This window comes from Oryzias latipes, chromosome 22 (assembly GCF_002234675.1).
Source record: "Oryzias latipes chromosome 22, ASM223467v1".
Classification (NCBI taxonomy): Eukaryota; Metazoa; Chordata; class Actinopteri; order Beloniformes; family Adrianichthyidae; genus Oryzias; species Oryzias latipes.
In genome coordinates, this window is record NC_019880.2 from 28,448,654 (window position 1) to 28,461,552 (window position 12,899).

The following is a 12,899-nucleotide window of genomic DNA, read 5'->3' on the forward strand; positions in this document are numbered from 1 at the left end:
AACTTTTTTTATCGACGAAATACTTATTTTCCACCATAATTTACAATAAAATTCTTTAAAAATAGGACAATGTGATTTGGGGGATTTTTTTATTGTGTCTCTCATAGTTGAGGTATACCTACAATGAAAATTATAGACCACTCCTATCTTTTTATGTGGGAGAACATGCACAATTTATGGCTGACTAAGTACTTTTTGTCCCACATAAATTAAAATCTATTTTTTCAATAAAAGGACTTAGTTGACAAAAAAATTAGTTAAGTAAACTATAATTTAAAAAAGCACATTATTTTACTCAGAGTAAAATAATGTGACAGACAGACAGATAGATTACTTTAATTGATCCCACAAAAGGGAAATTGAATTGTAACCATGGCTCAGAAAACAAGATAATAATGAAAAACAACAGGTACAATAGATAAAACACAAAATAAATAAATAAATATAATTTTTAGAATGATCTACCGGAAGGAATGTCGGTCCATTTTGTTCCCAGCTTTATTGAACATAACATTAAAGTACAAAACGCAACATCAAGGACTCAAATAGATCATCAGCCGCAACAACCAATGCCATCATTCCAAACTTATTCAACAACATAAGCTAGTAATAAACTTAGCAGAAACAGATCAAAAATAGAATTTGCTGATAAGAAAATAGAGTATCTTAAAAGATATAAAAAGAGTACAAAATAATAATAATAATGTTTAGAATACAAAGTTTTTTTAGAAGAGGGGATTAAATATCAAACAAAAAAGCACGAATTGTTCCACTGTTACTTGCTTTGGGTGTATTCATTTTTTTAAATGTAGTCTTAAAAATTGAAACATCTCTGTCTGGAATGTCGGTCCATCGACAGTTGTCAGCGCGACTCACATCGTCACATGTTACGTATTCAAAGATGGCGGCGCCCTGTGTAGGGTAGTGTGGTGTTTCTCTGGTGTGTTTTTCCCTTGTTAGGTTAGCTGTCTCCATGTCAGTCTCGGTGGATCTGCGTTAGTTCTTCCTCCCGCCATTATGTCTCTGCAGTAGCGTCTTCAGTGAACCTGGAGGTTTGATAACAGGAAGCTGCAGGACACAGACAGAGTAAAGAATGTTCGCGTCCGCTTGCTCGAAGCTTCTCCGCCGGCTCACTTTCCCCATCCGGGGACAGAGGACGCTCAGTCTGTTCTCCAGCACTGGATCGTCTAGCTGGAGTAAAGTTGTCTCTGATGCGGAGAAGATCGTGGGGTACCCCACCTCCTTCATGAGTCTGCGCTGTCTTCTCAGCGACGAGCTCAGCAATGTGGCCATGCACATCCGGAAGCTGGTCGGGACTCAGCATCCCCTGCTCAACACTGCAAGGTACCGTTGCACAGCTTTCCTCCGATATGTCACAGATTCGGTGACATTGTCAAACATGTGTTAAAACACACGTGGTGATTGCAACACACTGATCTTCGCGATCCATGTTGTCTATGCAACAGGTCAGTGCTTAAAACATAATAAAGCTGGCTGTGACGACATTAAAGTAATGGTTGTGTGGGGAAGAACCTGCAGGTCAGGTGGATAACATAACTCCGTTTGAAGAGGTTTTACTTGTTGCAATTTTAAACAGTCAAGTTTTACTCTGAGATGTACCAAATCTATTCAGAACACTGACATTTTCATTTGTAAAACAGAGGTATTTTCCCCATAATCCATTTATTGCATGTTAACCCCTACATATTTACTTTTTGCTTTCAAGTAGATGGTAGTTGAAGGTAATTTTGAAGCTATAGTGGTTTGATGCATATTTGCATTTATAAGTGTCAGGGGGTTTTAACTAGCAGAGCAAGCTGTTCACTTTAAAACCCAAATTACTACTGAATCGGAGATTTTTGTGTTATTAAAGTAAATAAAAGTTTTCCGTCAGATTGCCAAATCTGTCATACTTCAATATATAATTCCAATATATCTTTGTCACCAAAAAGGAGATTTTGAAAGCACAGATGGGATCTTTCAAGCAAACGTTACATGTTTTATATGCATCTTAAAAAAGTTATATTTTTTTGATCGTAACTGCTTTTTAATCATTTTTTTTTTGTTAGTTTTGTATTCTCAAAACAGTACAACAAGCTGCAAGTTTGAGACCACTGTCCTTATCACTTGGCCTTGCCACAGGTGCATAAAATCCAGCGCTTAGGCATGCAGACTGTTTTAAAAACATTTGTGAAAGAATGGGCCGCTCAGTGAATTCCAGCATGGATTGCACCTGTGCAACAAATCCAATTGGAAAATTTGCTCCCTCCTAAATATTCAACAGTGAACTGTCAGCCCTATCATAACAAAATGAAAAAGTGTGGGAACAACAGCAACTCAGCCACAAAGTGGTAAGACACATCAACTGACAGTCAGTGGGTTGCTGAAGTGCATAGTGCAAAGAGGTTGCCGGCTTTCTGCACAGTCAGGTGCTGCAGAGTTCAAAACTTCACGTAACCTTCAGATTAGCCCAAGTCCAGCACGCACAGAGCCTTATGGAATGGGTCTCCATGGCCGAGTAGCTGTTTCCAATCCACACATCACCAGGTGCAATGCAAAGCATTGGATGCAGTGGTGTAAAGCACAGCGCCACTGGACTCTAGAGCAGTGGAGACGCCTTCTCATAACTCTTTTCCATCTGGCTGGGTCTGGGTGTGGAGGTTTCCAGGAGAACAGTATTTTTTCTGTCTGCACTGTTCCAAGTGTGACATTTGGTGGAGGAGGAAATACGGGGTGGGCTTGTTTTTCAGGACTTGGGCTTGTCTTCTGACTTCCAGTAAAATGAACTCTGAATGCTTCAGGATACCAAAACAATTTGGACAATTCCATGCCACCAACCTTGTGGGAACAGTTTGGAGCAGCTCCTTCCTCTTCCAACATGACTGTGCACCAGTGCACAAGGAGAGGTCCATGAAGATATGGATGACAGTGTCTGGTGTGGATGAACTTGACTGGCCTGCACATGTCCTGAACCCAATAGAACACCTTTAGGATGAATTAGAGTGGAGAATGAGAGCCAGGCCTTCCTAACCAACATCAGTTTTTGACCAATTTTTAACCTTGTAAACAGCCTTCCCGGAGAAGTTAAAGCGTTAACCCTTGTGCTATCTTAGATGACCCCCCCCTTCCATTGACGTGTTCACCCTACCATGACAAAGGTGGATAAAGGTGGAAAGATTTCATGTAATCCATGGACACCAGTGAAGATAACAAATCATTGAAGAAAAAAGGTTCAGAGCACTGTCTAGTGGGTCTAAATGACCCAACTCCCAATGTTAAAGTGCCGAGGATAGCACAAGGGTTACTAGCTGCAAAAGTGGACTGACATCATACTGAACGTTTTGGGGTAGAAATGGGATGGCACTTCAGTTTACATATGAATCAAGGCAGGTGAGCAAATATTTTTGATAATATAGTGTACAAATACATTTTAGACAAGCGTCGAGCAGGGAATTCCCAGTGCGTCCAAATACAGACAGTCAACATGAATTTGTCGCACAAATCACAATCTGTGTGAACACAGCATTAGAGTCAAATGGGACTTACATTATTCTGTAAAATTCCTCCCAGTGGGAGTTTGGGGAACTAACTTGGCCACAGTCACTTTTGTTTTTTCAAACCAATCTCAAGACAGGAAGAGTTGGCCCTTAGTTTTGTCCTAAAATCACACCCTAACAATAATTCCAGGATTGGGGAACTTTGAACTGCAACTACAACTAGGAACCATTTTTCAATTTAGGACACTTGTATATGTTTTAAAGCTTAAAGTGCATAGAGTAAAATTCGAATACAATATTAGCAGTGATGAAAGTCTTCCGGGAATTCCCGGAAATCCGGGTTTTTGAGCAAACCGAACGTACTTTCCGGGAAATAAAGACCTGATCTCTACGGACAAATCGCTTTCCGGATTAAAAAATGGTCTGAAATCAGCTAATTTTAGCTTTATTTTCTATATTTCTCCGCAGATCGCTTCCTCTATGGTCGTGGCCATCTCTCGTCTTCCCGGCCTAATTGACCAATGACGGGACGTTTTAGTTGCTTTCGGATGCGTCGATGGGTCTGATTGGCTCTGTCTGCACCACGTGGTCAGCGTGACTTGCTTCCCTAGAGACCAAAACTGGCGGACCCACGCTAAACTTTCACAAACACATCTGAAGAGTTTGCGATCAAATTTGTGTTAAAATAATGGCAGGCATCGTCATTATTGAGCGTGGTCACGACCTCAGTTGTGAGAAGACGATAAAAAACAAATTGAAGTGGTCTTGGCTGGAAAAAAAAGATTTTTAAGGTAGTGTAGGTCAAATACTTTTTTGTGTAAAATAATCTCAAAACCACATTTTGAAATAATTTCAATTTTAGTTTTGAGTTTCAGTTTTTATTTTGAATACATTTCTTTATCTAATTTATTTGTATTTCCTAATTACCATGATTTAGTTCAGTATAGTTGACATTAATTATAAGTATTTGATGGTTTGGACCCGCACTCCCTTAAAAAATAATGTTTACAATGTTTAGCTTAGTTTGTATGTTTGTTTTGATATTTCCCAGATTACTTAGTATTGGTGTTAAAGAATTGATGTATTATGTTATAGAATTAAAGTTTAAAGCAGATCCCATATTTTGATGTAATTATAGTTTGAGAAAACAGTGCAAGTGGATGTTGTACATCAGTCATTTCTAAAGCAGAAATAATGTATAAATAACTGAGGTATTTTCATAGAATATCATAGTTACTGGTGTTCTTTTTGCCATTTGGGGCTTTGATGTTACTATATTTTAGCAATTGTATGTTTTGCAGCTTTAAGGAAAAGCATAGATTGTAGGATTGTGTTACTTTGAGCAATTTTCCAAATTCTTTTTTAGGACCAGCAAGTCCTTAATGGAGAGTCAAACTAGGGGTTTGAATGACAAATAATGATGCTCCAATTAGTCTTAGTTTCTTGATAAAGAAGTGAATAACTAGCTGCCAGAATGCACCAGAATGCATCTAAGACCACGTATTTTTCCAAAATTTCGCTCTGTGCCCGCCATATCGCTCAAAGAAAAGTTCAGGGATTTTTTCCTTACCTGACTTTCATCACTGTATTAGGCTGTATTCAGACTGGACACATTTGGTCCCCTTAAAGCAGTGCTTCTCAAATAGTGGGGCGCGCGCCCAGCGATGCCATGGCAGTAGTAGCGGTTTTAGGCACAAATAATATGAGCAACTGCCCGGGGCATAAAAGGGGGGCAGCGGTGACAGTGGTTCAGTTGTTGTTTCTCTTTCGGCTTTTTCCATCAGGGGTCGCCACAGCTAGGCAATGTTTTACGCCGGATGCCCTTCCTTCAGTGCTTGGAAAAAAATCTGCGCCACTATTTATGGTGTCAATTCAGCGGCTAAAGTATTGTGCATCAAAACCATAAAACCGCGAATCAAAACCCCAAATCTGTGAATCAAAATGCATAAATTGAGAACCAAAACCCACAATTTGCAACCAAAAGATATAACCGCAAGCACAATCCTATTTCTCAGCTGCCAATTTGTTTTCTCACCATTCTTGAAGTTTTAATTTGTAAAAGTCATGAAATGAGCCGGAAGCCCCTCTAGCATTGAGCTAGCTAGCATGGCCAACACAGGAAAACATTGTTTACAATGACTGGAGATAGTTTTTCATGCAACAACCTACTTTCTAACATCTTTTTTACTAGCAGCTACTGGTGGAGCTTCTCACCTGACTGTGCTGGCGTCCTCCAACATAAAGTACATGTTTGATCGTTTAATGAAGTAAAAGATTTGAAAAATATGAAAAACTCACCTTCTAAACTGGTCTGTTGACGTAAGACTGTGTTATTCGGTAGCCAAAGAGATTCTGGATGTCGGAGATGTCCCACTTCCCCTCCCCTTGACTGACGTGACACTGTTTTTTCGTGTCGACAGGTTTTAGAATCAAAACCACAAGGAAATAAAAGTGCACCTCAAAACGACCATTTCAGAATGGCAGCTGAGAAATAGGATTGTGCTTTAAGCTTCTTTTCTGTTTTAGACTAGAACAGGGTTGGTGAGCTGGTTTAGCTCGTGCTGGTTTGCGACACCTTCCATCTGTGAAACCAGGGTTCGAAACCGCGCTGCTCCCTGTTCCCTTCTCTACTTCTGTGGCGGTCCCAAGCCCTGTTAATTTGAGAGGGTTGCGTCAGGAAGGGCATCCGGCGTAAAACATTGCCACGATTACCATGTGAATCTTCCACAGTGAAGTGGCTGATTCGCTGTGGCAACCCCTGATGGGACAAGCTGAAAGTGGAAGAAAAAGACTAGAACAGGGTTTCTGTGGCTAAATAAAGTAAATATTTGTTGAAAGTGGATTTATGTTGTTTTTTTCTTTTGTTAATGTTTAAAGATACAATGTTAGGTATACTTTCACAACTTTTATAGATACTATAATGGGGGGGCGCAAAACATTTTCTTTTACCTAGGGGGGGGCCTTACAAAAAATAATTGAGAAGCACTGGCTTAAGGTGAACCAGAGTTTGTTTCCCCTGACTGACCGAAACAAGTTTTCAGTCTGAATACACTCTAGAGTAGGGGTCACCAACCTTTTTGAGACTGAGGGCTATTTCATGGGCACTAAGTGGTATGAAGGGGCGCCACAGGACCTGTTTGCTAAAAACTTCCTAGCCCCCCCCCCCACACACACAAACAGAATTTGAGGACATCCTTTTGTGTGCCCTATTTTTATTTGCCCATTTTACACAAAAACGCTAGACTTGTATTACAGAGGGGAGGGGGGGAGGGGGGGGGGTCAAACCCTGTTGCAGAGGGGGCCTAAATCCAAAACACACTTTAGGTTGTGGGCCGAACAAGATAAACATTTATTGAACACACTAAAGCTAAACTTTTAAACTTTTAAAAGTTTAACTTAAATTTTTAATCAGAAATGTGAATAAAAACAGACAGGAATGTTAATCCATAATAATAAATATATTCTGTCAAAATTATGCAAATATGAACAAACAAAGCCAGGAAATATTAATAATTAGAAATAATAAATCAAATTATTGTGTTTTCTTTGCTCTTTTGTCATTTTCTTAGAGCTGAACTCCTGAAATCATTTTTAGCAATAAGTTCATTTCTGCTCAGTGTCTTTAGTCCTGTGTGTGTCTCTGGTCCTGTGTGAGTCTCTGGTCCTGTGTGTGTCTCTGGTCCTGTGTGAATCTCTGGTCCTGTGTGAATCTCTGGTCCTGTGTGAGTCTCTGGTCCTGTGTGAGTCTCTGGTCCTGTGTGAGTCTCTGGTCCTGTGTGAGTCTCTGGTCCTGTGTGAGTCTCTGGTCCTGTGTGCGTCTCTGGTCCTGTGTGTGTCTCTGGTCCTGTGTGAGTCTCTGGTCCTGTGTGAGTCTCTGGTCCTGTGTGAGTCTCTGGTCCTGTGTGAGTCTCTGGTCCTGTGTGAGTCTCTGGTCCTGTGTGAGTCTCTGGTCCTGTGTGCGTCTCTGTTCCTGTGTGCGTCTCTGGTCCTGTGAGTGTCTCTGGTCCTGTGTGCATCTCTGGTCCTGTGTGCGTCTCTGGTCCTGTGTGCGTCTCTGGTCCTTTGTGTGTCCGTGGTCCTGTGTGTGTCTTTGGTCCTGTGTGTGTCTCTGGTCCTGTGTGTGTCTCTGGTCCTGTGTGCGTCTCTGGTCCTGGTCCTGTGTGTCTCTGTGGTCCTGTGTGTGTCATTGGTCCTGTGTGAGTCTTTGGTCCTGTGTGCGTCATTGGTCCTGTGTGAGTCTTTGGTCCTGTGTGCGTCTCTGTTCCTGTGTGTGTCTTTAGTCCTATGTGTGTCTGTGGTCCTGTGTGTGTCTGTGGTCCTGTGTGAGTCTCTGGTCCTGTGTGAGTCTCTGGTCCTGTGTGTGTCTTTAGTCCTGTGTGCGTCTCTGGTCGTGTGTGCGTCTCTGGTCCTGTGTGCGTCTCTGGTCCTGTGTGTGTCTTTAGTCCTGTTTGTGTCTTTGGTCCTGTGTGTGTGTGTGTCTCTGTTCCTGTGTGTGTCTTGGGTCCTGTGTGTGGTTCTCTGGTCCTGTGGGTTTTTTTAGTCCTGTGTGTGTCTTTGGTCCTGTGTGTGTCTGTGGTCCTGTGTGTGTCTTTGTTCCTGTGTGCGTCTCTGTTCCTGTGTGTGTCTTTGGTCCTGTGTGTGTTTCTTTGTTAAACGTATCAGAGGGATTTGATTATTTAAAAACCTGTCATTGTGAAAATCATGTTTAGGTCTCATAAAACATTAAAAACTAAATTACAGAACTCATCACTGGGATTACTCCAAAAATATTTGGCATTTTTCTAATTTTGTGCAACACCAACAGTAAAAATCCTCCAAAAACCTCAATACTTTAATAAACAACTGATCCATCCATCCATCCATCTTCCTCCGCTTATCCGGGACCGGGTCGCGGGGGCAGCAGACTGAGCAGAGATGCCCAGACTTCCCTCACCCCAGCCACTTCCTCCAGCTCCTCTGGGGGGACCCCGAGGCGTTCCCAGGCCAGCCGAGAGACGTAGTCTCTCCAGCCTGTCCTGGGTCTTCCCCGGGGCCTCCGCCCAGTGGGACATGCCCGGAACACCTCTCCAGGGAGGCGTCCAGGGGGCATCCGGACTAGATCCCCGAGCCACCTCAGCTGGCTCCTTTCGATGTGGAGGAGAAGCGGTTCTACTCCGAGCTCCCCGCGGGTGACCGAGCTTCTCACCCTATCTTTAAGGGAGCGCCCAGCCACCCTACGGAGGAAGCTCATTTCAGCCGCTTGTATTCGGGACCTCGTTCTTTCGGTCATGACCCATAGCTCATGACCATAGGTGAGTACTGGAACGTAGATCGACCGGTAAATTGAGAGCTTTGCTTTTCGGCTCAGCTCTCTCTTCACCACAACGGACCGATAGAGCGACCGCATAACTACGGACGCCGCTCCGATCCGCCTGTCAATCTCACGCTCCGATCTTCCCTCACTCGTGAACAAGACCCCAAGGTATTTAAACTCCTCCACCTGGGGCAAGGACACTCCACCAACCGAGAGATGGCAAACTACCTTTCTCCGGTCAACAACTGATCTATTGTTTATTTATGGTCTGAAAAAGTGCAGCTGGTTTCCAGCCTGCATTACCTGCTGTCTTTATTTATACGTTACTATCACCAACTAAACAACCGTAAAAATAAATGTATATGGAAAAATACAGACAAGTATAAAAAATGTCTGCAATAGTTAGTGAGGAATGACATTACTCTGATGACACAGCTGTAGTCGGGTGTGTGAAAGATGGACGGGAAGAGGAGTACATAAGCCTCGTGGAGCGTTTCGTCAGGTGGTCTGGGGAAAATTACCTGCAGCTAAACGTGGCCAAGACAAAAGAGTTAGTGATTGACTTTAGCAGGAGAAAGTCTCCGCCCTCCCCAGTCTGTATCGGTGGGATGGATGTGGAAATTGTCTCGTCCTACAAGTTCCTGGGTGTACATCTAGAAGATAAACTGGACTGGTCCACAAACACTGAGGTGGTTTACAAGAAGGGCACGCACAGACTTTACTTCCTGAGAAGACTCAGGTCCTTCAATGTTTGCAGTAGGATGCTCCACATGTTCTACCAGTCTGTCATGGCGAGCACCGTCTTCTTTGCTGCAGTGTGCTGGGGTGCTGGCATCAAAGCAAAGGATGCCAACAGACTGAACAAACTCATTAGAAAAGCAGGGTCTGTTATTGGCTTCAAGCCTGCCAATCTGGAAGAGGTAGTGGGGGACAGAATACTGGGTAAACTGGGGACCATCATGGACAATCCCTCCCACCCCCTCTTCAGGGAGGTGGACAACCTGAGAAGCAGTTTCAGCGGCAGACTTCTACACCCCCGCTGTGCCAGAGAACGATACAGGAAGTCATTCCTGCCATCAGCCATTAGACTTTGCAATTCATTTGGCAGACTTGAATGTACATGAGAATTCTAGAGTTACCGACTGTATAGTTATTTTATTATTTTATTCAAAATTTTCGTCTTTTCTTCCCTGTATTTTTTGGGTCTGTGTTTGTCTTTATCCCCCTATTTCCTTAGTGCTGCTACTGCAACTAAATTTCCCTTCGGGGATCAATAAAGTTGTTCTTGAATCTTGAATCTTGAATAATTAGAATGAGCTGAGTAATTTAAACCCCCCATGATCCAGGTGTTGGGCAATGGTCTCCGTGCGCCGTTTTACCTTGTAACCTGCGCCCACACTACCCCTCCCCTTCTCCTCACACACACACATCCCTCTTTCTCAAAGCGGGAGCATTGATTCGCAAGTTTCAGGCCGTTTCATACTCTGCCATATATTTCACGATAGCAGAACTAAAGAGCCAAAATTACTAATAGCAAGCACTGAATCGCCACCCTCTCCTATCCAGGCAAGAACCTTTGCGCCTGAGTCTTAATTCACTATCCTCTTAATTAGTAGCGGCCACACTTGACACGTCGGAATCTGCTACCCGTGCCCCATGCAAAGCACAACCGCGGTTTGTTGAGAACGACACTCGCATGAGTTAGCGGACAATCATATCTGTCTGTTCATTTTGAACACACCCACCACCAGCCAAACAGCCTTAAGCTCACTTCTGCTCCCAGCTCCCTCACTTATGGTGAGCGATTTAACACAACCAAGATTCCCCACTTCCCATGAGTCTAAAAAGCTGAAGGTGGGGCTAACCCCCAGATCACCACAATATATTGATTTGCTATATGACCAGTGCTATTTTTGGAGCATTCCCGCTAAATGATATTTACCCTTCCAATCATTTTTTACATTCTCACTTTTACTGGGATTAGGCCTGCACAATATACCGCAAATTTATCATTATCGCAGTACCCAGCTCTGCAATATGCATATCGCGAAAGACGGTGAATATCGCAATAAATCGTAAACCCAAAATGTGTTAAAACAATCTTATGGCAGCTTGAAGCATTTAACGCATCAAATAAATCCCTTTATGCTTTGACCAATCAGATGGTTGCCTACCCATTGTTTACCAATCAGATGAAGGCCTATTATGTTAGACGATTGTCACCTATGTCGATGAGGGTCATTTGGAGTATAATTTTTAAACTGTTGCAAGGAAATGGGAATTATGTTTTTGGTTATTTTTCTATTTGTTTATATACCGCAAATTATATCGTTATCGCCATATTGATCACTTATATCGCATATCGCAAGTTTTCCTCATATCGTGCAGCCCTAACTGGGATAGTGGTCTTTGTGTCTTGTGTGGAAATGATGTAGAAACTGTGGAACATCTTTTCTTTGAATGTTTTCATGTACAATAGTTTTGGTCTTCTTTTCATAATTGGCTCAAATCCAAAAATATCATCATTAAACCTTTAAATTGGAATACAATTAAAATTCGATTACAATAATTGACAAAAACCTGGACTTTCTGATTAATGCACTAATTGTAATTTTGAAGCTTTTTATATGTATATTCTTAAAGGTGAAACCTCACATTTATGGATTACTCAACCGTCTCAACCTCTTCTCTAAATCTTTACATTACACGAATCATAAGAATGTCCAGACATTGTGTAATTTATTTGATCTATTTTAAATTTTGTAATAGACCCTTATTTTTATTGATTATTTTTTAAGTTATATTTGTTTTCATACTTGTTTTTTTTTGTCTACCTTTATCTCAGAATTGATATTGTTGTCATTGACAGACATGCCGTGATTGTTTGTTGAATATTGGCTTCAAATAAAAAAACATAAAAAATAAAAATTGGTTAGGGTTAGCGGGCACTGGGTTGGTGACCCCTGCTCTAGAGACCCTGGTCCAGTACCAGAAACCAATCTCTGTCCCGTCTATTGAGGTGGTCTCGGTTTGTTTCCAATCAGATTGAGCTTCGATTCGCTCTGAGATTCCTCATTCTGAATACAAATTGTTTCCAGAGCTGAGCAACCAAACCAAAATGGCCACCGTAGCCAATGTAAGCAGAGTAGGAATGAAGCAACAGATGAGCAGCAGACAAATATAAAGCAACGATTGTCATGTTATCAGACAGAATAAAGGGGTCCAACTGTATTTAATTAATTCAAAATAAGTTAAAATAACTGTCTGAAAACTACTTTCTGGAATACCCCCCTGGAAAGGTTGCTTGACAGCAGTCTGAATACAGGCCAAACACAAGGTTCAGGACTCAATCCAAAACAAATTAAGCGGACTGGAAAACCAAACGGTTTTCCAAGTCTGAATAAACCCTTTAGTTTATCCCACGGATTCTACGGTAGAACTTGACAGCCACAAAGTTTTCTACTCAAAATGCATTCAGTTATGATGTTAACAGTTGGATTTTTGTTTAGGAGTGTTTTATGTTGTTAATTGATATTATTTGACTGTTATTGCAATATCTGGAGCAGGGGGGTATTCCAGAAAGCAGGTTATGCTAGCTCCCACGGTAAGTTTGAGGCTAAGGAAGTTGATAACCTCAGCTTTCGGTTCCAGAAATGGAGGTATGTTTCAGTGTATGTCAAGTTGCCATGGCAACTCATGCTCTGAACATAACCTGGTGTGGAGCAGGTTTAGTTGAAGGTTAGTTTGTTTTCAGAGAGGTGAACCAGCATGGCGTGTCCATTTGAAGATGATTTAGTGGATGAAAAAGCTCAGATAATACTTTTTCCACCGTGAGAGGGTGGAAAGACCACATATGGATGTTGGAAAGATAAAGTTTTTTACTTTGATCTAACTTAATTATTTGCTTCAGTTAAGATAAATGATTTTTTTGTTAAGTCAGCTTAAAAATAACACATCGTTTTCATACAGTTATTTTACTTTCATTCAAATTAATTCAATTAAGTAGGTGTAACTTTGGTGCTGCTGTTAGATCGGCACCGCAAGGGATTGTGGGATACCATTCCCTTTGCCTGTCTGGACGGATTTGGGTTTAAGTGTGGCTTTTTGAC

At 41.8% G+C, this 12,899-nt stretch overlaps 1 protein-coding gene across 2 annotated transcripts in view; it reads left to right on the forward strand.

Moving 5' to 3' along the window:
- Positions 1-739: 739 nt before the first annotated feature.
- pdss2 (decaprenyl diphosphate synthase subunit 2) overlaps positions 740-12,899 on the forward strand; it is a 93,264-nt gene continuing 81,104 nt past the window's right edge. The window contains exon 1 of one of the 2 annotated variants that reach the window (XM_023951525.1): positions 740-1,344. In XM_023951525.1, the coding sequence (XP_023807293.1) occupies positions 1,094-1,344 (251 nt within the window). In that variant the 5' untranslated portion in view covers positions 740-1,093. The remainder of the gene's footprint in view (positions 1,345-12,899) is intronic. The other variant, XM_023951526.1, reaches the window with a different exon arrangement.